The sequence below is a fragment of the Salvelinus alpinus genome, chromosome 15, assembly GCF_045679555.1.
Source record: "Salvelinus alpinus chromosome 15, SLU_Salpinus.1, whole genome shotgun sequence".
NCBI lineage: Eukaryota > Metazoa > Chordata > Actinopteri > Salmoniformes > Salmonidae > Salvelinus > Salvelinus alpinus.
This window is the reverse complement of record NC_092100.1, coordinates 57686397-57711570: the sequence shown is the minus strand read 5'-3', so window position 1 is coordinate 57711570 and position 25174 is coordinate 57686397. Positions and strand designations below refer to the sequence as shown.

Below are 25174 nucleotides of genomic sequence, written 5' to 3'. Positions count from 1 at the left end.
CAGATCTCAAATCTTTAGGTGTGCCTAGGCTGCTGCAACATTTATGGAAAGAGTTTTTGCTTGTGTTTGTCTGAAGTGATGATGGGTTATTACGTTTGCTAAATAAATACCGGAGGAAAGTGGAAAGCCTGCTTGAGCGGGTGTGAAAAAATGCGCTACGTCAACCCCTCTTTTTAATCTCACTTTTAATGGATGACGCGATGGAAGTTATCAAATCATTTTGAATTGATTTTGACATCCCAGAGAAGACAGTATAAACGTCCATATGCTCAGGAAGTAAATCATAGTGACATGCAATTACTTCTGCAAGTTCCTTATTGTAGTTGTACTCTTTTTGAAAAGGTAAGATTGAAACAATCTAGCTGGGTATTTTTTTTAAATGGAAATCTTGCTTTAGTGTGTAGGGCACTGTCCATGGTGTTGGTAGAGCGCAGCGAGATTTTGTGCAATTGAACCAGTCACTTTTTGGTCAAAAGCATTTAAAAAAAACTTTTATGTTTATTGTGGCATAGCATAATATAAGTAGAATTCAATATAATTCCAATGCAAGAACCAAAAAGACGCCCCTGGGTATAGCTGCATATCGGTATGTTTCATCATAGAGATAGATATCCATAATAGAATGAAGCCTTTTTTGGTAGCCTATTGGTTTTCACTGCCGCAAATTGAATTGTTCGTGTTGGAAACGTGTTTATGGTTGGCTGGCACTGCTTAATTGATTACATGGGTCAAATGTGATTCACAAAAGTGTATTGTGCCATATCACAAGTGTTGCTGAACTCACGAGCGAGCGGCATGACTTTCCATGTTTGAACTGTATACGCCTATTTATTTAGCAAGACAGCTGTGCATGGGTGCATCTCACTGTAGTAGGCTGTAGGCTATGTTTTGGTTATTTGGATCTCCATTCGCCTTTTGTTTACTGCGTTTTTTTACTGTTAATGTAACTAGCCTAAATATAGGTTGTCATGCCTTTATCGATCTGATATTTTGTTTACTAGGCCTACTACTTCTGTTTTGTTTGCATTCGCAGTTGTGTCTATATTCTAAGCCAAACTGCTATTCAGTATTTTTGTTTGCATGCATGATTAACTCGGCTACTATTTTCAGTATTTAGTTCACATTGTTATGGTAAGACAGCTGTGTGTATGGCTGCATTTGTAATAGGGTAATTGCTCAGCTAAACGGCATTGCTGTAAGAGGCTGTCAGTTGTGCTGATACAGCGGAGCAGAGATAGGTTACATTTCAACTTTCTATTTATTAGGGTATAGCATGATTATATATGCAGAATTCAATATACTTCCAATGCAAGAACCCGGAAAAATGTAGCCCCCTCTGCGATTTCAACTGCCTCCTTAGTCACTTTATCCTGGCGCCGGGTCTGGTTGGGCCGGCCCAGGTTTATGGTTTGCTCAACATTGTAGCCTATAGGCCTATAGACCAACGCGTTTCCATTGCAGTGGTGAGAGAGAGAAGTGCGCCTCATATCTCACAGAAGTAGAATGAGATTCACTTTCTGTGATATCTCTCCCTTTCTCTGCTCTGACAGACATGAGCCTGCAACTCTCAACTCTCCAGCGTTGCACTTCATCATCTATTTCCTTATAGAACCATATCCGCGGGAAAGGTGCTGGATAAATTTAAATACATTCGCCAAATGCATAGAATTACTGCTGTCTGTTCAAAAAGAGATGTAATAATTCAGAATACTACAGCAGGAGTAGGCCAGCCTGACTAACCAGTGTCTGTATGTAGCCTCGCTACTGTATATAGCCTGTCTTTTTACTGTTGTTTTATTTCTTTACTTAGCTATTGTTCACCTAATACCTTTTTTGCACTATTAGTTAGTAAGCATTTCACTGTAAGGTCTAAACCTGTTGTATTCGGCACACGTGACAAATAACATTTTATTTTATATAATTTAGCCATGATCAATAGCTTATTTTGTTTAAATAGCCTAGCTGTGGATTGTATGTAGCCCAATCACAAGGCATGTCTACTGTTGAGAAAACAGAAGTTGGAAAGCAAATGGATCCTGCTGAAAAGAGAAGACTAATCTGTCTATAGGCTACCAAGTTATCAACTTTCAAATAGGCCTATTGAGCGAACAGCATTGTTTTACAAAGTAAAACAAGAGGGACATAAGCTTTTAGCACCAGCGCATCAGCCAATCGCTGGTGAGTCAGTGAAACTAGAAATCTCTTTTAGGACTATAATTTCCTCCTCATATTGTACAGTATGTGTGTCTCCACACACCTAGGTCCAGGCACCGGGTTCAAGACAAGCTTGTTTTTCTTTATCTCAGATTCTCAATTTTCTCAGTGTCAAAGTAGCCTGTCATTTCATCATTTGTGAGGTATTAAAAAAAGATTCTGCTAAAGTCTCCAGTCATCTAAAATGATGTAGAATTGCATGAAATGCGTTTATAAAGGCCAAATTTTTCCCAGATCTTAGGCTACACATTTTTTCCCCCCATGTGTAACTTCTGCAAGTGCCTCTCTTTACTGCCAGTATACCCCATTTCATTGATTCCCAATCCTTAGGTAAAGCTGTACAGTGCAATATGAATGTCAGTACACACAATAGGCTGACTGGGGAGGTGATTTCACACTGTCACAGTCCTGCGATAAGAGCTACAACGCTAATAGTTGCTTAAACTAATAGTTGCTTAAACACCGAGTAGACTGATACCCCATTTCATTGCTTCACATTCCAACCTTGTTTAACATTATCTAGTCTAAATACGGCATGATTCCACCAATTGTTACCTTCTGAATCACTTTCAAAGAGGTATTTTTATTTTGAAGGCAAACCGCAAATTCCACTATTGTGCCTAATCCTTATTGTGGCTAGCTTCACAACACATAACTCGGTCCGGTCTAGCCTCACTAGCCAGATGAAGCTAGCTGGCTGCTTATAACGTTAGCTTTGAGCAACAGGGTTAAGTAGCTGGCTAGCTATTTATTTTCATGAACTGAAGTTCAATTTCAATAGGCGAACAACAAGTGGCAATCTAGCTAATACTTACTCACAAGGATTCCTAAATCATTGCTAACAATAATGAAAATGTCTGCAGTTTCTACTGGTCATTGTTTTCAGGCTAGTTATATTTGGTGCTAGCTAGGTACAAAGCTAAAGCTAGCTACCCCAGAAGTTGCGGTCGGACAAATAATGCTTTCTAGCCAACTGTATTGTAAACACATCGTTCGTGGCAGGTGTTTGCTTGCTCGCTTGCAGACTTTTTTGTACAGCTTTGACAGTGCTACTGATAGTAGTGGTGGAGCTTGGCTTGCACGTGCAAATTCAGCACACACAACATTCTATAATAGTGTTATTTGACATGTCAAATTAAAAGCTTATTTAACTCATCAAATAGTGTTATTGTCAAATAGTGTTATTTGACGCGTATCTTTTTTGACACGCAAAGACCCAAACGGCGTTCCATAGTATGTCGTGAAGCTAATAGTAGTGACTCTATTACTGTGTAACTCCGGTAGGGCAACATCTGAAAAATAGCACACTTGGTAACGTTAGTGTGTACCGGTGCTCGGCCAGTCGCTAAAGCCGAAATCACCCACAACAGAGAACGGTTGATTGTCAAGGGCAATGAATTTCATTATCTTGGCATTAATGGATTTTGCCTTTGAGTTGTCTCGCTGAAAATATCTTACTCTTTCAAATGACTGCTTGACTTGTTGACTGCTCGATCCACACAGCAGACATTGTGGGCTAGGTTCGGAATGCTGTATTGCACGTGTAGCGCAAAAGTTTACGTGGCGTCATTACGTCCTGCACCTACGTTATATAGGTATGCACGGTAGCTTAGACATTGGTTTTTAACAGTGGCGTTAAACTAGACATCGGGCCGATACCGATGTTGGCATTTTTAGCTAATATCGGCCGATTCCGATATGTTCACCGATGTATTGTGCATCCCTATTTTGTACACCTAGTGTATGTAAAAACAAAAAAAGTGCCTTTGTGACAACTATGAAACAGAAAGCATGTGTTGGAACGCTGTAACAGCTTATTTCATAACAACAATATACAACCAAGACACACAACAAGCAAGATGCGAGGTCAAATAAACAACGAAGCTGGTGATTGCGTTGCTGACGTTGTTTTTTGCTTGAGATGTACTCGGGCCTGCTCTCTCGGTGATGACATTTTGTGCTGATAACCGGCCCGTACCATTGTCACCGTCTTACGGTGCTGTTCCTTTCTATCTCCCGTCTCAGTTTTGTTTGGGGGTGTCACAGGAAACTGCTTAGTGTGCACCATTCTGTATTTTTTGCACTTATGCCTCGAGGCTCAGAACAATCATCAGAGACGTCATGATTCATTTCTTCCCGACCATCTGAGTCGTTTTCATTCAGATTTTGTAGCAGTGCTAACGCAGCATGTGTATCCATTCCTCTTGGTCTTTTTGCCATTGTAAATTACACACACTCTCACTGTGTACTCCAGGTAGGCCAGAGTAGACTGATAGGACTGGTTGGATTTAGTGGACTGATAGAGGCTATCAATAATGGACTGATAGAGGGGATCAATACAATAGAATGGCCCACCCTGTATGTACCCTATATCAAAGTAACTGCAATCAAGCGCTTCCTATAGCCATCGATGAGCTTCCTGCACCTTTGTACTGGCAGTTTGGGCCACTCCTCTTCTGCCAGTTGATCCAGTTCTTCCAGATTTGAAGGGTGCCTTCTCCCAACTGCTGTTTTCAGATCTCTCCACACGTTTTCAATGGGATTTAGACCTGGACTCATTGCTGGCCACTTCAGAACAGTCCAGCGTTTTGTCTTTAACCATTCCCGGGTGCTTTTCAAAGTGTGTTTGGGTCATTGACCTTATATGGAGACCGAGCTTTCTGACACTGGGTCCGACATTGCACTCCAAAATGCCTTGGTATCAGTGGAGGCTGCAGAGGGGAGGACGGCTCATAATAATGGATGGAACTGAGCAAATGGAATGGCATCAAACAAATGGAAACCATGCGTTTGATGTTGTTCATACCTTTCCACTTATTTCGCTCCAGCCATTATCACGTGCCCGTCAAGGTGCCACCAACCTCCTGTGCTTGGTATTTTCCTGATTTCATGATGCCATGCACATGTTTAAGGCACCCATTGCCAGAGGCAGCAAAGCAACCCCAAAACATCTCTGAACCTCCTACATATTTGACTGTAGGGAAGGTGTTCTTTTCTTTGAAGGCTTCATTTTCTGTAGACATAGAGATGGTGTGCTTTTGCAGTCAGCCTTTCTTCTGTCTCTCTCTCTCAGTAATGGGGTCCTCCTGGGTCTTCTACCATATAACCCCTTTTTTTTTAAATGACATGCCCTACTAAAACTGAACTGGAGTTATAACCAGTTTGTGATATTAAGATTCTAACAATGATAGTGCGTAATGAAGGGCAGACTGGTGCCCTCGAGTGCCAGAAAGGGAGAGCGGGAGCAGTCGTGACAGTACCCCCTCCCCTCTAGGGGCGCCACCCGGCGTCCCACCTGGGCGAGCCTGACGGGCTGGCCGAGGCATGGGCGCTGGACAAGCCAGCTGAAGTGTAGAAGCCCGACGAGCCTGCAGAGGTCGTGGGAGCCGGCTGAGGCGTGGGAGCCTGACAATCCGGCTGAGGCGGGAAAGCCTGACGATCCCACTGAGGCGTGGGAGCCCGATGAGCCGGTTGAGGCATGACGTGGGATGGGTGCCTACCGAGGCAAGAACCTCTTGAGCCAGCTAAGGCATGGAAGCCCGACGAGCCAGCTGAGGCACCCTCGGTTCCATTGGTGACGGCACCCGGACCCGACGTCACCAACAAAACAAAACAAAACAAAACTCCCTTATTCTTTACATATTGGTGTCAGCATTCTGTGAGGGCAGATGCTGGAGACGAGAAGCAAGTACAGGGAGTGAACATTTAATGAAACACAGACATGAAACAGAACACAGACAGCGTCTGGACAGGGGAACAGGTAAACGACAATAATGCTGACACGAGGAACACATGGAGGAACAGACAGAGATAGATGGGGCAATCAACAAGGTGAAGGAGTCCAGGTGAGTCCAATGAGCGCTGATGCACGTAATGATGGTGACAAGTGTGCGTAATGAAGGGCAGCCTGGCACCCTCGAGCGCCAGAGAGGGAGAGCGGGAGCAGGCGTGACAAATAATTAGGCCTATGTAATAACAACTAATTGTGTGTGTGTGTACTGTATCTGGGTCTCAGTGTGAGACTCAAACTGACACTACATACTGCTCATATTAAGAGCTACGACACAGTAGTGCCTTGCAGCGATTGCTCTGCCATGTGAACAGAGGGAAGGGATCGTGCAGACAGGCAGGGTGGACTGAGAGGAGCAAAGCATACTGTATGTGCGTGTGTGTTAAAACCCATGAGAAGCCTTGATGATCCAATGTAAACATGGCCTTATTCACGGTGTGCCGACGGATGTATTGTTCCCATGGGAACATCCCGTTGCTTGTTCAGTGGACAACATAAGTTGTCGGAGAAACATTCTAAATGATGTTTCTCTCTGTGTGTTTGGCTCTGGTGTATAAAAGTCACAGTCTCACTCAGGCTTTAGACAAGTGAGAGAGAAGGGTTGAGGCTTTCATTAAAAGTCCAATCAAATCTCTAATAAACCCAAGTTTACTGTCTGGTGTTTATGATTTCAATGCAATAGACCTAGATGTCTTTATAGCGTGCTACTTTTGCTGTCTTTGTATGAGCCTGAGTGACCCTTCAATGGTGTAGGATTTAATATCCCCTACTGCTGAAGTGCTGCTGAGCTCACCACAAAAAGTGGGGGTTCCCAGTCTTTCCTTTTGTTTTGTCCTGCTACCATTGACTCTTATTACGTGTGGGCTAGGCCTATATTTAACTAGGGGGGTTGGATTAGCACACGTACCCAGACCTATATATGAGGGACATGTTTACCACCAGTTCTTCTCGATAGAAGGTGCTATGCAAATCCTGCCCTGCCAATGGACGACTTGGGGGGAAGTGTCCCATTTTAGCTAGCTACTTCTCTTATTCTGTGGGCTTGGCTTTCACACTTCTCTAATCTGTGCTTAATCAGACATTACACAGGCGTCTGTCTGTGGGAAATAAGACCTTTGTGATGAACATCTTCACACACAAACATAGTTGCTCGTCCTCATTGAGGCAAGAATCAGTGTTAAATATTAGGCTACTGATTATATAAAGCCAGTTTGGTTCAAAGTTCAGAAAAACTGTGCCGCTTTGGTCTGGATCTCGACAGTCTATTCTGTCATGTTTTGTCTTTGATCATGTCTTGTCCCTGTGCTTCCCTCTGCTGGTCTTATTAGGTTCTTTCTCTTTCTCTCTCTCTATCGTTCCGTTCATGCTCCCAGCTGTTTCTCATTCTCCCTACGACCTCATTTACTCTTTCACACCTGTCCCCTATTTTGCCCTCTGATTAGAGTCCCTATTTCTCCCTCTGTTTTCCGCTCCTGTCCTTGTCGGATTCTTGTTTGATGTTTGCAGTTCCTGTGTCTTGTTCCGCCCTGTCGTGTTCTTTTACCTTCTTCAGATGCTGCGTGTGAGCAGGTGTCTATGTCGGCTACGGCCTGTGCCTTCCTGAAGCGTCCTGCAGTCTGTGGTCGCGTCTCCAGTCGTTCCTCTCTATTGACGAGAGGATTTCAGTTTCCTGTTTTGGATTTCCATTGATTTATATCCAGGAGTATCATTATTTGTTTTATACTGGAATAAAGACTCTGTTACTATTACGTCGCTTTTGGGTCCTCATTCATCTGCATAACAGAAGAATCCGACCAAGAATGGACCCAGCGACTACGGATTCTCTCAACACTGCCGTCGAGTTCCAGGGAGCTATGCTCGGCAGACACGAGCAGGAATTGTTTGCTGCTCGTCATGCCGTTGAGACCCTGGCCGCTCAGGTCTCCGATCTCTCTGGACAGTTTCAGAGTCTTCGTCTCGTGCCACCAGCTACTTCCTGGTCTTCCGAGTCTCCGGAACCTAGGGTTAATAACCCACCATGTTACTCTGGGCAGCCCACTGAGTGTCGCTCCTTTCTCACCCAGTGTGATATTGTGTTCTCTCTCCAGCCCAACACGTACTCAAGAGAGAGAGCTCGGATCGCTTACGTCATATCACTCCTTACTGGTCGGGCTCGGGAGTGGGGCACAGCTATCTGGGAGGCAAGGGCTGAGTGTTCTAACGATTATCAGAACTTTAAAGAGGAGATGATACGGGTTTTTGATCGTTCAGTTTTTGGGAAGGAGGCTTCCAGGGCCCTGGCTTCCCTATGTCAAGGTGATCGATCCATAACGGATTACTCTATAGAGTTTCGCACTCTTGCTGCCTCCAGTGACTGGAACGAGCCGGCGTTGCTCGCTCGTTTTCTGGAGGGACTTCACGCTGAGGTTAAGGATGAGATTCTCTCCCGGGAGGTTCCTTCCAGCGTGGACTCTTTGATTGCACTCGCCATCCGCATAGAACGACGGATAGATCTTCGTCATCGAGCTCGTGGAAGAGAGCTCGCGTTAACGGTGCTTCCCCTCTCCGCATCTCAACCATCTCCTCCCACCGGCTCAGAGACTGAGCCCATGCAGCTGGGAGGTATTCGCATCTCGACTAAGGAGAGGGAACGGAGAATCACCAACCGCCTTTGCCTCTATTGCGGTTCTGCTGGACATTTTGTCATGTCATGTCCAGTAAAAGCCAGAGCTCATCAGTAAGCGGAGGGCTACTGGTGAGCGCTACTACTCAGGTCTCTCCATCAAGATCCTGTACTACCTTGTCGGTCCATCTACGCTGGACCGGTTCGGCTGCTTCCTGCAGTGCCTTGATAGACTCAGGGGCTGAGGGTTGTTTTATGGACGAAGCATGGGCTCGGAAACATGACATTCCTCTCAGACAGTTAGGGAAGCCCACGCCCATGTTCGCCTTAGATGGTAGTCCTCTCCCCAGTATCAGATGTGAGACACTACCTTTAACCCTCACAGTATCTGGTAACCACAGTGAGACCATTTCCTTTTTGATTTTTCGTTCACCTTTTACACCTGTTGTTTTGGGTCATCCCTGGCTAGTATGTCATAATCCTTCTATTAATTGGTCTAGTAATTCTATTCTATCCTGGAACGTTTCTTGTCATGTGAAGTGTTTAATGTCTGCTATCCCTCCTGTGTCTTCTGTCCCCTCTACTCAGGAGGAACCTGGTGATTTGACAGGAGTGCCGGAGGAATATCATGATCTGCGCACGGTCTTCAGTCGGTCCAGAGCCAGCTCCCTTCCTCCTCACCGGTCGTATGATTGTTGTATTGATCTCCTTCCGGGGACCACTCCCCCTCGGGGTAGACTATACTCTCTGTCGGCTCCCGAACGTAAGGCTCTCGAGGATTATCTGTCTGTTTCTCTCGACGCCGGTACCGTGGTGCCTTCTTCCTCTCCCGCCGGAGCGGGATTTTTCTTTGTTAAGAAGAAGGACGGTACTCTGCGCCCCTGCGTGGATTATCGAGGGCTGAATGACATAACGGTTAAGAATCGTTATCCGCTTCCCCTTATGTCGTCAGCCTTCGAGATTTTGCAGGGAGCCAGGTGCTTTACTAAGTTGGACCTTCGTAACGCTTACCATCTCGTACGCATCAGAGAGGGGGACGAGTGGAAAACGGCGTTTAACACTCCGTTAGGGCATTTTGAATACCGGGTTCTGCCGTTCGGTCTCGCTAATGCTCCAGCTGTCTTTCAGGCATTAGTTAATGATGTACTGAGAGACATGCTGAACATTTTTGTTTTCGTTTACCTTGACGATATCCTGATTTTTTCACCGTCACTCGAGATTCATGTTCAGCACGTTCGACGTGTACTCCAGCGCCTTTTAGAGAATTGTCTCTACGTGAAGGCTGAGAAGTGCGCCTTTCATGTCTCCTCTGTCACATTTCTCGGTTCTGTTATTTCCGCTGAAGGCATTCAGATGGATCCCGCTAAGGTCCAGGCTGTCAGCGATTGGCCCGTCCCTAAGTCACGTGTCGAGTTGCAGCGTTTTCTCGGTTTCGCTAATTTCTATCGGCGTTTCATTCGTAATTTCGGTCAAGTGGCTGCCCCTCTCACCGCTCTGACTTCTGTCAAGACTTGCTTTAAGTGGTCCGGTTCCGCCCAGGGAGCTTTTGATCTCCTCAAGAAGCGTTTTACATCCGCTCCTATCCTTGTTACTCCTGACGTCACTAAACAATTCATTGTCGAGGTTGACGCTTCAGAGGTGGGCGTGGGAGCCATTCTGTCTCAGCGCTTCCAGTCTGACGATAAGGTCCATCCTTGCGCTTACTTTTCTCATCGCCTGTCGCCATCGGAACGCAACTATGATGTGGGTAACCGCGAACTGCTCGCCATCCGCTTAGCCATAGGCGAATGGCGACAGTGGTTGGAGGGGGCGACCGTCCCTTTTGTCGTTTGGACTGACCATAAGAACCTTGAGTACATCCGTTCGGCCAAACGACTTAATGCACGTCAAGCTCGTTGGGCGTTGTTTTTCGCTCGTTTCGAGTTCGTGATTTCCTATCGTCCGGGAAATAAGAACACCAAGCCTGATGCCTTATCCCGTCTCTTTAGTTCTTCTGTGGCTTCTACCGACCCCGAGGGGATTCTCCCTGAAGGGCGTGTTGTCGGGTTGACTGTCTGGGGAATTGAGAGACAGGTAAAGCAAGCACTCACTCACACTGCGTCGCCGCGCGCTTGTCCTAGTAACCTTCTGTTCGTTCCTGTCTCTACTCGTCTGGCTGTTCTTCAGTGGGCTCACTCTGCCAAGTTAGCTGGCCACCCCGGCGTTCGGGGTACGCTTGCTTCTATTCGCCAGCGGTTTTGGTGGCCTACTCAGGAGCGGGACACGCGTCGTTTCGTGGCTGCTTGTTCGGACTGCGCGCAGACTAAGTCAGGTAACTCTCCTCCTGCCGGTCGTCTCAGACCGCTTCCCATTCCTTCTCGACCATGGTCTCACATCGCCTTAGACTTTATTACCGGTCTGCCTTCGTCTGCGGGGAAGACTGTGATTCTTACGGTTATCGATAGGTTCTCTAAGGCGGCACATTTCATTCCCCTCGCTAAGCTTCCTTCCGCTAAGGAGACGGCACAAATCATCATTGAGAATGTGTTCAGAATTCATGGCCTCCCGTTAGACGCCGTTTCAGACAGAGGTCCGCAATTCACGTCACAGTTTTGGAGGGAGTTCTGTCGTTTGATTGGTGCTTCCGTCAGTCTCTCTTCCGGGTTTCATCCCCAGTCTAACGGTCAAGCAGAAAGGGCCAATCAGTCGATTGGTCGCATTTTACGCAGCCTTTCGTTTCGAAACCCTGCGTCTTGGGCAGAACAGCTCCCCTGGGCTGAGTACGCTCACAACTCGCTTCCTTCGTCTGCTACCGGGCTGTCCCCGTTTCAGAGTAGTCTTGGCTACCAGCCTCCTCTGTTTTCGTCCCAGCTCGCCGAGTCCAGCGTTCCCTCCGCTCAGGCTTTTGTCCAACGTTGTGAGCGCACCTGGAGGAGGGTCAGGTCTGCACTTTGCCGTTACAGGGCGCAGACTGTGAGAGCCGCCAATAAGCGTAGGATTAAGAGTCCTAGGTATTGTCGCGGTCAGAGAGTGTGGCTTTCCACTCGTAACCTTCCCCTTACGACAGCTTCTCGCAAGTTGACTCCGCGGTTCATTGGTCCGTTCCGTGTCTCTCAGGTCGTCAATCCTGTCGCTGTGCGACTGCTTCTTCCGCAACATCTTCGTCGCGTCCACCCTGTCTTCCATGTCTCCTGTGTCAAGCCTTTTCTTCGCGCCCCCGTTCGTCTTCCCTCCCCCCCCCCCGTCCTTGTCGAGGGCGCTCCTATTTACAAGGTACGGAAGATCATGGACATGCGTTCTCGGGGACGTGGTCACCAGTACTTAGTGGATTGGGAGGGTTACGGTCCTGAGGAGAGGAGTTGGGTTCCATCTCGGGACGTGCTGGACCGTTCGTTGATCGATGATTTCCTTCGTTGCCGCCAGGGTTCCTCCTCGAGTGCGCCAGGAGGCGCTCGGTGAGTGGGGGGGTACTGTCATGTTTTGTCTTTGATCATGTCTTGTCCCTGTGCTTCCCTCTGCTGGTCTTATTAGGTTCTTTCTCTTTCTCTCTCTCTATCGTTCCGTTCATGCTCCCAGCTGTTTCTCATTCTCCCTACGACCTCATTTACTCTTTCACACCTGTCCCCTATTTTGCCCTCTGATTAGAGTCCCTATTTCTCCCTCTGTTTTCCGCTCCTGTCCTTGTCGGATTCTTGTTTGATGTTTGCAGTTCCTGTGTCTTGTTCCGCCCTGTCGTGTTCTTTTACCTTCTTCAGATGCTGCGTGTGAGCAGGTGTCTATGTCGGCTACGGCCTGTGCCTTCCTGAAGCGTCCTGCAGTCTGTGGTCGCGTCTCCAGTCGTTCCTCTCTATTGACGAGAGGATTTCAGTTTCCTGTTTTGGATTTCCATTGATTTATATCCAGGAGTATCATTATTTGTTTTATACTGGAATAAAGACTCTGTTACTATTACGTCGCTTTTGGGTCCTCATTCATCTGCATAACATATTCAACAGTTTTTTTTTAAGAAAATGGATAATGATGTTCTTTTCCTACCGAAAGCCATGGAGAATAGGCCTAAGGTCTAAGCAGTTAGACCAGCTCTCATAGTTGACTGATCTGTGTGTGCGCCTTACACTGTCTGGATGAACTTGTCAAACTGTGGCTGAACATCAGTGGATTGTAGCAGCCTAGCCTAGCCTACACTCAAGTTCAAAGGAAATGAACAAAACCTTTAAAACTGAATGGGAAAGAGAACAAAGAGAGGGAGAAATGTGGTGGACATTCTAAAGAGTGTATTTTCCTACTACTAAGCTTTCAACTTGTTATCTGTCTGTCTCGGGAGTCAGACTGTAGTGGAGAGCTTGACTGTATTATTCTTAGGTTGCTGGTTTGGTTTGGGTGTTCCCCGCCGAGCGTCGGTCAGAACGCATTGATGGGAAGACACTGAACAGTTTACTTGAAGATAGAAAGTATAAAGAGCACAGTATGCTCATGGGCAACAAGATGACCTTCAAATCAAATCAAGTTTATTTTATATAGCCCTTCGTACATCAGCTAATATCTCGAAGTGCTGTACAGAAACCCAGCCTAAAACCCCAAACAGCAAGCAATGCAGGTGTAGAAGCACGGCGGCTAGGAAAAACTCCCTAGAAAGGCCAAAACCTAGGAAGAAACCTAGAGAGGAACCAGGCTATGAGGGGTGGCCAGTCCTCTTCTGGCTGTGCCGGGTGGAGATTATAACAGAACATGGCCAAGATGTTCAAATGTTCATAAATGACCAGCATGGTCAAATAATAATCAGGAGTAAATGTCAGTTGGCTTTTCATAGCCGATCATTAAGAGTATCTCTACCGCTCCTGCGGTCTCTAGAGAGTTGAAAACAGCAGGTCTGGGACAGGTAGCACGTCCGGTAGGGAGGTGACAATGAAGCGATTTATAGTGCACATGCTAGTGAGAGACTACATCCAGAGAGAGAGAGCCCAGCTGCGGCAGTCCCAGCGAGCCATGCAGGTCAGTCTCACTTAGCTACGTGAGCTACAAGAAGTAGTACAGCTCACAGAGACTCTCCGCTCCGTGCTGCCACCGCTCACATCCCACTCCATGTCTAGCCTCTCTCCCACTAAGCTAGCCTCTACAGAGCTCATCCCAAGGCATCCAACCAGCAGAGAGAGTTCTGCTGGCACCACCACGGCTTGTGATGGACAGAATGACAGCAGTGAGTGGCTTGCCCCCCCACCGTGGCCTCCAATTATTGACGAGTCACTGCTGCCGTGTCATCAGAGTAACACTTCAAGTCTCCAGACCACCATGGTGCTACAGCCCTCTTCTGCCTACCAATGTCCCGGAGCCCAGACCCCACAATGTAGTGGAGGGCTAAAGTTGCTGTTTGGTTTGTGTGTGTTTGCCTTGGGGTGTCGGTCAGAACGCATTGATGGGAAGACACAGTGAACGGTTGACTTGTACTTTACTTGAAAATAAACAGTATAAAGACCAAATTATATCTAGGGCTATGGCTGGATCACTAGGAAGGCTACTGCTTATACCACTGATCCATAACAGAGGGCCAGGGTTCCGGTCTCGAAGCACACGTTCCACTGTGCTCAGAGGGTACTTTTGGTACTGCAGGTTAGCTGAAGCCGAGCCAATTCCTATAGATGGTCCCATAGAGAACTCATATTTTTTTATTCCTAAAAAGACACATTTGTTGTCACCGTTGTACCAAAAATACCCATAGAATTTTTCCAGTAATTGTCTTTGAGTCCAATTTTATTTCTTCTCCATCAGTAGCCAGGTTTTCATCCAACCTTTTTATGTGAGTAAAATGTTGAATAAAAAATGTCACGATAGGCCTGATGGAAATTTGTCGGTAAACTTTCCAAATGTCGACTGAACAAAGTCCGTCAAAAATAATTGTTATGTGCACTACATCATCGCGCACACTCTTTTATCCGCAACAAGTCAATTTGCTGGAAATTTCTCTGGTGGGAAAATGTGCATATTGTTTGTATGCGGATTTCAGAATATTCGCATGAAAATCTGTTGCCAATTGGATGGAGACCTAGCTACTTGCAGCTGACGATATTAACATTTAATATTCATCCAATGTCTGCCATGCTTCTGGATGACACTAGGGGCGATACATTCCTAGACCACTGTTACTCAACCCACAAGCAAGCATACAAAGCCCTCCCTCATCCCGCCTTCAGCAAATCAGATCATGTCTCTATACTCCTGCTTCCTGTCTCCGAATAGAAGCTAAGCAGGAAGTATCCATGACGCACTCCGTAGAGAAATGGTCTTTCCGAATCGGAGGCTATGTTGCAGCACTGCTTTGCTGGCACTCACTGGAATATGTTTCGGTACTCCGCCGATAGCACCGACGAGCTAACCACCTCAGTCTCGGGCTTCATCAGGAATTGCATCACCGACATTGGCCCCACAGTGAAGGTCCGCTGCTTCCCCAATCAAAAGCCCTGGATTAACACTGAGGTACGCGCTAAGCTAAAAGACAGAGCTATCGCACGCAGGGCTATTGCATCCAACAGCTACTACTAAGGACACAAACACGTACAATAAGTCCCGCTACGACCTCCCCTGAGCCATCAAACAGGAAAAAGGACAATATAGCAACAAGGTGGAATCTTATTACACCTGCCCCGGAACTGGACGCATGTGGCAGGGGCTACAGCCCATTACATATTCAAGTAATGGCCTTTGAGTGTGGACTGTATTATTATGCATACTGGATGTACTGGTTACCTTGTGCTATGCTCCAAAATGTATATCCACAAGTCTGGGTTCATTGATTGTGCAGGGCGGCTTACAGTTAGCCTACAATTATAGTACATTTGTATTTGATTTTGAATAGCCTAGTAATAGGGTGACACATTACCTTTAGCTATACAGAATATCTCACCACTATGCGCTTCCATCTTCTCTCTCTCTATTCCTTTCTCAAGCGAGCAGAGTGGCTGTCAGCAGTTTAGTGAAATATGTTTTGTTGCGAGAACATTTTACTATCTGTTCTGCAACAGATTTGACTTAATTTCCCAAATTAAGCACTGGGTAGCTGCAGGAACAGGGTTGAAGATCCAATGGAATACAGTTTGGGGCAGAATATCACCTTACACGCAGCAAGAGCATTCTCCTCAAACAGTGGTTGATGTGTGGAGTGAAACAAGTGTTATATTTCTTTCTCAGCAGCTCATATTAAGTACAGCTCCGCAATAAAACCCAAGTAGCCTACCCTGCATCTTTGAAAAACGGACCGGCGGGAAAGGCCTCCATTTGCTATTCCAGTGCATACAGATGACATGTATTTTTTGCCCGGCCCCTGTTCCTGCCCATTTGATAATGGACTGTTCTAAATGGAAACAAATTTTACATGTTAGTAAAGACAATATTAAATTGAGAATAGTCTGATGGGTACAAATATTATCACTTGATGAGAGAACAGCTATGCAGCCGGAGGAATGGAAACAGAGCAAGCTTTTTTAGCGACTTTCTCAAATCATCAATAGCCTATACTCGCACCATGCAGCTCACAATTATATTCTTCTTACTATAAAATCATATAATATTAAATAATGGCACGGGCCTTATAAGCATATCTTGTCTGCTAAATGAACAAGCCTACAGCCTATGGCATGGAGCATAACCAGATAAAATACAGTAGGCCAACTCATATTCTGTTTTTCTGAAACACATTTTCTTCATATCATGTTTCTTCAGACCTGACTAAAATAAATAATGGATTTATTGTGATGGTGTATATGAGATTGATTTAGACTTTTTTAAATTAAACGTTTCCAAAGGTGCTGTAATGAGCACGATGGGAGACAGAGAGCTGGTTTCAACAGCAGGGCGGAGCAGGTGTTTATTGTAAAGGACCACAGGAGAAGGCAGGTAGCTGGGTCCATGGGGCAGGCAGAAGGTCATACACAGGGGGTCCAAAAAGGCAACAGTACAGGCAGGGAAAAGGCTGGTAACGTCGTCCGGGAGATCAGGCAGTAGGTTGATAACAGGACATCCGATAGGCTAAAGTACAGGCACGGGAGGATTAAATTACGGGAAAAACATAGCTCCGAATAGAAGTGTGTCACAAAACAAACAATACCTCACAATGATGGGGTGCAAAGAACTGAACTAAATAGTGTGTGATAATGACATACAGGTGTGTGAACAGGTGATCAGAATTCAGGTGATTGGGATTTGGAGAGTGAGCTGCGTTCAGTGGATCTACGTGTTTGAGAGTGTGAGCTGGAAAGTGAGCTGCGTTCAGGGGATCTACATGTTTGAGAGTGTGAGTTGGAAGCAGACGTTACAGTGCGCATCAGCGGCTTGTATGCAGCTTGTACAGTGGCTTGCGAAAGTATTTACCCCCTTGGCATTTTTCCTATTTTGTTGCCTTACAACCTGGAATTAAAATAGATTTTTGGGGGGGTTTGTAACATTTAATTAACACAACATGCCTACCACCAGTAGAACACACACAATAGTTGACAAAATACTCTATTCTGTTGCATGAAACAACCATTTGATGCAATAAAAGTATTATAACATGATCTTGCAATTTTGCTCTCAAACAGCAAAGGACATTGTGAAGATGCTGGAGGAAACAGTTACAAAAGTATCTATATCCACAGTAAAACGAGTCCTATATCCACCTAACCTGAAATGCAGCTCAGCAAGGAAGAAGCCACTGCTCCAAAACCGCCATAACAAATCCAGACTACGGTTTGCGACTGCACATGGGGATAAGGATCGTACTTATTGGAGAAATGTCCTCTGGTCTGATGAAACAAAAATAGAACTGTTTGGCCATAATGACCATCATTTTGTTTGGAGGAAAAAGGGGGGGGGCTTGCAAGCCGAAGAACACCATCCCAACCGTGAAGCCCGGGGGTGGCAGCATCATGTTGTGGGGGTGCTTTGCTGCAGGAGGGACTGGTGCACTTCACAAAATAGATGGCATCATGAGGGATGAAAATTATGTGGATATATTGAAGCAACATCTCAAGACATCAGTCAGGAAGTTAAAGCTTGGTCACAAATGGGTCTTCCAAATGGACAATGACCCCAAGCATACTTCCAAAGTTGTGGCAAAATGGCTTTAGGCCAACAAAGTCATTTGTGGTGGAGTGGCCATCACAAAGCTCTGACCTCCATCCTATAGAAAATGTGTGGGCAGCACTGAAAAAGTGTGTCCGAGCAAGGAGGCCTACAAACCTGACTCAGTTTCACCAGCTCTGTCAGGAGGAATGGGCCAAAATTCACGCAATTTATGGTGGGAAGCTTGTGGAAGCTACCTGAAACATTTGACCCAAGTTAAACAATTTAAAGGCAAATACTAATTGAGTGCATGTAAACTTCTGACCCACTGGGAATGTGATGAAATAAATAAAAGCTTAAATAAATATTTCTCTCTACTATTATTCTGACATTTCACATTCTTAAAATAAAGTGGTGATCCTAACTGACCTAAGACAGGGATTTTTTTACTATAAATAAATGTCAGAAATTGTGTAAAACTGAGTTTAAATGTATTTGCTAATGTGTATGTAAACTTCTGACTTCAACTGTATGTAGGAGGTTGTTACCATATTAATAGGATATAATACAATTCTATGGTTCTTACACCAGAAGATTGTTCTGACATCTGTCACTTGCTTGTTCCGTTTCACACAAAATAACCTCATAACCTACTTGTACTGTGTGGTCGTATATGCTATGACATCATCTGTTTTTTGAATATTTCTAATGTTTTGCTCCTTCAGAGTAGACCTAGCCTTCTTCATAAACATGGTAATTAAATAGTGCTTTGTGGCTGCCTGACTATGACTTCTACACTGCTGTATAGTGTCAGTAGTAAACAACGCTGTATAGCTCCCACCCTCACATGTGATGAAAATAACAAGCATGAACACATGGGTTGAGTCATCATAATTCTCAATTTAGTCTTTGAGGTGGTCCTTGTTCTAGTCTGTCTTTGGAAGGGTGTTCCTCTGGTTTGTTAGGATAACTAGTAGGCCTAAACCAATAGGGATGTGCATCTTTCCCTTTCAAGACGATTTGATATGTATCTGGATACATGGGCTCCGATACGATACAGGAAGGATACGTTTTAGTTTGAAATGATTAGGTGCGATCGGTTTGATTAGAGAACAAATCTATACGATTCGATGCACTAACATTTGTTGCATAAACACATTCATGTTCCATTCTTAATTCAAATCTGCTGCTCATGAGCTGGGCCTTTGTTTGTGTGCATGTGTGTAAATTATTTTGTGTGTGTGTGTGTATAAATGATGTATGCTTATGGTGTATGTACTATGCAGGCACCTGATCTGAGCCATAAGGAAGACTAGGTATCTACAACCCCACTAACACTGTCAGATTAGGGTGGTAAATGTAGGTTTTTCTCTCCACACTTTGGTTCTGAAATATCCATCACCCACCGATGAACTTGTCATTTTTGTAGATTAAGTGTTTAAGGTAGTAATGTATCAATATGTATTAATTACAAATTAGCTATGACATAGCCAATGAACATATAGCACAATTTTGGATTTCACCCCCATTTGGAATGGAATGGTTTTGACCGTTTGGACATTTTTTGTGAGTTTTTTTTCTCCAGCTTTGGCCATGCAGTGCGCCTGGCAAAGTGATTGCTGTCCTCGTAATGAAATGATCAACAACCCTGTATATATAAAAAATGACCATATACAGTGATTGTTTAAAGCCAAACTATCAAAACTATTGCTGATGTTGAACCTGAACAATCTAAATTATATATATTGTAATCTCCATTCAACAGGTAGCCTATAGCCAGATGAGAGTTGTCTCCATTAGCTTACTTTTAAACACCATTTTCAACAGCGCCTAGATAACAATAACCTATCAAATGACATAGGTTGTCACTCAACTAATAAAGCCACTTTCGTGTTTAAATGCTGAAAGTGCCATGCAGATGTGCAAGATCAGGAACAGGCCGCATACCTGGCATTGGTCAGCGCGCAAAGCTGGGCACTGTGCCCAGTTTGACTAGGCTACTGATATTCCATGGGGTTGCTCGGCATGCAAAATGACTTGTAGATCAATGACTATCAACTATCACAGTTACATGCTTAGTTTGACATTGAAGGAGAGGACGCATCAGTCGTCACATTAGGTAGGTAATATGAACAAAACATTTTAGTGAATCGGCAATGCCTAACAGTTTGAATGGATTTTCTGACCAATGCATTCTACGTTTGGATCGGTTTGGGGTCCGCAGACTGATGCATTCCGAACTTAAACATTTGAATCTGCGACCAGTATGGGTGAATCATTACATCCCTACACACTGTAAAAAGAGGTTGTTGTTGCTGTTATCTAGAAGTGGAGATGACAGTAGAATTGCAATATAGGCTCTAACACAGGACTTGGGGATATTAAGGACTGGGGGTGAAACACCACTGCAGGGATAGGCAGTATACCCTCTTTTACTATATACCAGTATTGCTGCATGGACCGGTTTGGGTTTTTATTTTACTTTCTGCAATGGTATTTCAATGTTTGGTTTGTTAAATGTGATATGCCACTCCAACGCAGTCACCTCATATGCTAGATAAGTTGTCTTTCTTCCTCTCCTCCTGCTTGACACTTCCCCATGAGCTTCCCACACCCAGCCCTTTCCCCTGTCACTGAAGGAGAACAAGTTGTTGCTCGACCTCGGAGTCACGGGCACTTACCGGAAAGTTGCAGTTTACTCTGTCTGCATGGTTAGATGCAACAGGACAATGATGCTGCTTTCCACTTTGCTTCTCATTATAAATCCACAAGCGTTCTAATATTACGCTATTTGTTTGTGTATCTTACTGTCTGCAAACAGATAGTTTGTATTTTCTTAGCAAGTTGTGGCTAAAATAAATTGTGTTAGCTGGCTAGCTAAATGTACTCAGAGTCAGCGCAAACGTAGCTAGCTAATACAGGCTCATAACAGTGCTGATGTAGGCTTAGATCAGCATTTTGTTTGCGCAACTATATCTTCTAAATCAGAGAGGAATAGGCTAGCATTAATATGTTAGCTAGCTAGCTACATGAAGTAAGAGAAAACAAAAATATAACATCTAATTGGGATCAGCTGGGAAACACTGACCAACACTTTGGTTCCTACCCTGTCACAATAATTCCTCCCAGGCTTTTTCATTCGTTGTCATGCTTCCCTCCTGGCTACCCCAACCCCGGCCAACTACTTGCCCGAGCCTCCCCAGCTTCTCCTTCACCCAAATTCAGATAGAAGATGTTCTGAAAGAGCTGCAAAACCTGGACCGGTACAAATCAGCTGGGCTAGACAATCTGGACCCTCTCTTTCTAAAATTATCCGTTGCCATTGTTGCAACCTCTATTACTAATCTATTCATCCTCTCTTTCGTATCATCCGAGATTCCTAAAGATTGGAAAGCTGCCGCGGTGAACCCCCTCTTCAAAGGGGGTGACACTCTAGACCCAAACTGTTACAGACCTATATCCATCCTGCCCTGCCTTTCTAAAGTCTTCGAAAGCCAAGTTAACAAACAGATCACTGACCATTTCGAATCCCACCGTACCTTCTCTGCTGTGCAATCCGGTTTCCGAGCTGGTCCCGGGTGTACTTCAGACACGCTCAAGGTACTAAACGATATCATAACTGCCATTGATAAAAGACAGTACTGTGCAGCCGTCTTCATTGACCTGGCCAAGGCTTTCGACTCTGTCAATCACCGGATTCTTATCGGCAGACTCAACAGCCTTGGTTTCTCAAATGACTGCCTCGCCTGGTTCACCAACTACTTCTCAGATAGAGTTCAGTGTATCAAATCGGAGGCCCTGTTGTCCGGACCTCTGGCAGTCTCTATGGGGGTACCACAGGGTTCAATTCTCGGGCCGACTATTTTCTCTGTATATATCAACGATGCCGCTCTTGCTGCGGGTGATTCCCTGATCCACCTCTACGCAGACGACACCATTCTGTATACATCTGGCCCTTCTTTGGACACTGTGTTAACTAACCTCCAGACGAGCTTCAATGCCATACAACACTCGTTCCGTGGCCTCCAACTGCTCTTAAACGCTAGTAAAACTAAATACATGCTTTTCAACCGCTCGCTGCCCGCATCCGCTTGCTTTATCTTGGCCAGGTCGCAGTTGTAAATGAGAACTTGTTCTCAAGTAGCTTACCTGGTTAAATAAAGGTAAAATAAGAAAATATAAAACAGCAATGTATTAAAAGTGCTGCCCACTATATTCCAACTATTTACAATAGTCATTATATTTCGATGATTTCAACAGATCACCCAAGTGTTTTTATCTAGTTGTTTGCCCATATCATGCAGCCCTATGTGGCACAGTGTGGAAATGATAAGAAATGAGTGCAGAAATGTATGAAAATGCTGAAAATGATTGATTGAAGTTGGATTGAACAGCATAAAACAATCAGAATGGAGAAAACCCCACCTATAATTTGTGTTGCCACCCTAGGGTCATGCACCACTTATGAAGCATATTTTGGCCATTCCGCCCAGCCCTTACAGCACTGGTATGTCTGTTGAGAATGAACCATGTTGGTGCTGTGAAGATCAAATTACTGTTTTAACCAGGACCCCTGCTGTGTATAGGATTAGAGTTCTGGAGGGGGTTTCTCTTTCTCTCTCTCTCTCTGCCTCACCATCTCTCTTTCTCTCTCTCCCTCTCTCTTGCTCTGTTGTTTTTCAGTGCCAGCAAGTAGCCAGGGGCAGGAGTGCGAATCTGTTGAAAATTTTTAAAAGACACCAAAACTCTTTCACGCTGTGCCGTACTGTGATTTGCTGTGTTGAAGGATTCCAGTTGGTGATTTGTCTCCCTGCTTATTCTCTCCTGATTCAGGGATTCTTCCAACTGGGATTTCTGGGGAAAAAATGGGAACTTTGGGAATGTTTCTGGAATTTTGCAGGCCTACTTTACTTTGTAGCCTAATTATACTACTGTAGCTCCCGAGTGGTGCAGCGGTCTAAGGCACTGCATCTCAGTGCTTGAGGCGTCACTACAGACATCCTGGTTTGAATGCAGGCTGTATCAGAACCGGCTGTGATTGGGAGTTCCATAGGGCGGCGCACAATTGGCCCAGCGTCGTCCGGGTTTGGCCGGTGTAGGCCGTCATTGTAAAAATAATAAGAATTTGTTCTTAACTGGCATGCCTAGTTAAATCAAGGTTAAATAAAACAAAAAGTAGCCTTCATCTAACCTAACTGTTTCTTTCTCTCAGTTGCAGAGTCGTAACCATGGGGAAGGGATGCATCACGGCAACTAAGTACTTCCTGTTCCTCTTCAACCTCCTCTTCTTTGTAAGTGACATCACCACCTTCTGCCCTAGCCTGCTATCTATGTCAATGGATATCTATGTCAACCCCAGACACTGTAGCCTTCATTTGCATCAAATCCATCTGACTTCAGAGAGTATTACTCTACGTGTATAATGACTAGTAGTTGTTGAAGATCATTCATAGTTCTTTCCATGTTTTTCCTGTTTTCATTATCATTTGAATATGGTAGTTTTCTGTTTATTGAAATATCCCAGAGATTAGCAGAGGACATGTTACTTTCCAAAGTGATAAGTGTTGTGGTACTGTGCTCTGTAGCAACACAGTCAGAACTGGTGGTTTTCATCTTCTAACCTTTATTTAGAACGGTAGGAAATACCATTGAGGTCAAAAGACTTCACCTGGCAGAGACTTCACTCTAAAAAAACACGCAACCTCCAAGTGTGTTTGATCAAAACCCAGACAGTCCATCCTGAAACTGACACAACAGCTCCTATATTAAACCTTCACTGATGATGTCCAACCTGACTCTTTACCTCCTCTCCAATTCACTCACTGTGTGTCTGTGTGTAGTAAATGTGACTTTTGATGTGAACACTCACCGCCCCTAATGGAAAGCATCTGGAAAGCATCTGTGGACAGAGGCTAGTAGTGGGCTACATAGTACTAGTTTATATGGACCTAATGAGGTTGAAACAGACCCTCTAGTCTAAATGAAGAGGTCTCAATTAGGTTTCCATTTCCAAGCCAAGGGAAAGTGGTGAATTAGGAACCTCTCATCTTTTGGGTTTACCCCCCCCCCCCCACTACCAGACATGGTCCCTATAAATGCAACACTGCACTTTAGGCTACATTTTTACATTTGAGTTATTTAGCAGACACTGATATCCAGAGAGACTTACAGGAGCAATTAGGGTGAAGTGCCTTGTTCAAGGGCACATTGACAAATCTTTCATGTTGTCAGCTCAGAGATTCAAACCAGCGACCTTTCGGTTACTGGCCCAACGCGCCAACCGCTAGGCTACACTTTATAGACTCGTTACCAGATAATTGGCAGATAATCTGGCTGTCTGACACATCCGTTCGTTGCTGGAGGTGAGTGTCAAAAAAGGACGTGGTCTGGACCGGAAATGAAATTTAAACAAGAAACTCTGATCAGGTTCAGACCTTTTGGTTCTGGTCTAGACCTGGCTCCTCTATTGGCTAGTTCCCTTTCAGAACTTTTCAATCTGGCCCTTTATGTGTTAGGTTAGTCTGAATGGGAGATCTCCCACGGATCTGTTACAGTAGAGAAGGTGTGGTGTAGACCAGTGGTTCCTAACCTTTTTTGAACCGTGGAACACATTGATGGGATAAAAAAATTCTGTGGCACCTAGCATTTTTTGATTAATTCATTTAGTGGTAATGACCTCCATCTCATCTAATTCATACTGCAAAATCATACATGTTCTGTTAAGATGTATTTTATAGATTAAATAGGTTTTTATTTAAACAATTTTTCCTTACTCATGATGATTTAATTTGTGTGTACCCCTTTAAGAGAGTCCCACGAAACCATGCTAGAAGTAATGTTCTTTTGCTCCGGTAAAATAGGTCTTTAGTTTTGAACGGTTTGAGCTAGAGAGAGGTGGTTTTCTGCATTGTAAAGGTGCAACCATGGACACAAAGCCATGCTCTGTTTGTTTCTATGTCAGAGCCTGTGGTACAGCTAAGCCTAGCCACTTGCTAATAGTCCTCCCAGGCAAAGTAAAATGACACAAACGATACCAATGTAACAACAGGCTAAGTGCACCGGACTTGAAAAAGAAGAGAGAAAGAGAGGGAGCAGACATACTATAATTTCTTACTTTAGAGAGACACCGCTTTTCCAATTGCCTCTATTTGTTATCTCACTGATCTGGTATGCAATGAGCCCAACATTTTCAGTAAGAATCTACCTGCCTGTATTGTATTGTACTGGTCCAGGACAATTGTTGCTATCTGGCTCTAAGGACCATGAAAAAGAGTGCCACTTTGTAACTCAATTCCTTTTCCCTCTGTAGATCTTTGGAGCATTGATCATGGGCTTTGGACTGTGGGTTCTCCTGGATAACCAGAGCTTCATCGCAGTGCTGCGTAAGTAAGAACACAGGCACACACACACACCCTTTGTGATCTTGCCTGATAGTTGTTGATACTGTCTATCTTTGCTCAAGTGTTCTATGCACAGGGGAAGCCAAAAGTAGAGATTGGAAATTGTGCTTGTCAGATCCTAAAGTGTTACTACTGTTACTACCTCAATCCATGTCC

The 25174-nt window shown here is 44.7% G+C and overlaps 1 protein-coding gene across 1 annotated transcript in view; it reads left to right on the top strand.

The window, feature by feature from the left end:
• Nucleotides 1-25174, top strand: part of LOC139540407 (CD82 antigen-like) — a 59823-nt gene that overhangs the window by 8283 nt on the left and 26366 nt on the right. Inside the window, exons 2-3 of the mRNA XM_071344205.1 lie at nucleotides 22831-22909; nucleotides 24928-25000. Of these exons, the coding sequence (XP_071200306.1) occupies nucleotides 22847-22909; nucleotides 24928-25000 (136 nt within the window). The 5' untranslated portion in view covers nucleotides 22831-22846. The remainder of the gene's footprint in view (nucleotides 1-22830; nucleotides 22910-24927; nucleotides 25001-25174) is intronic.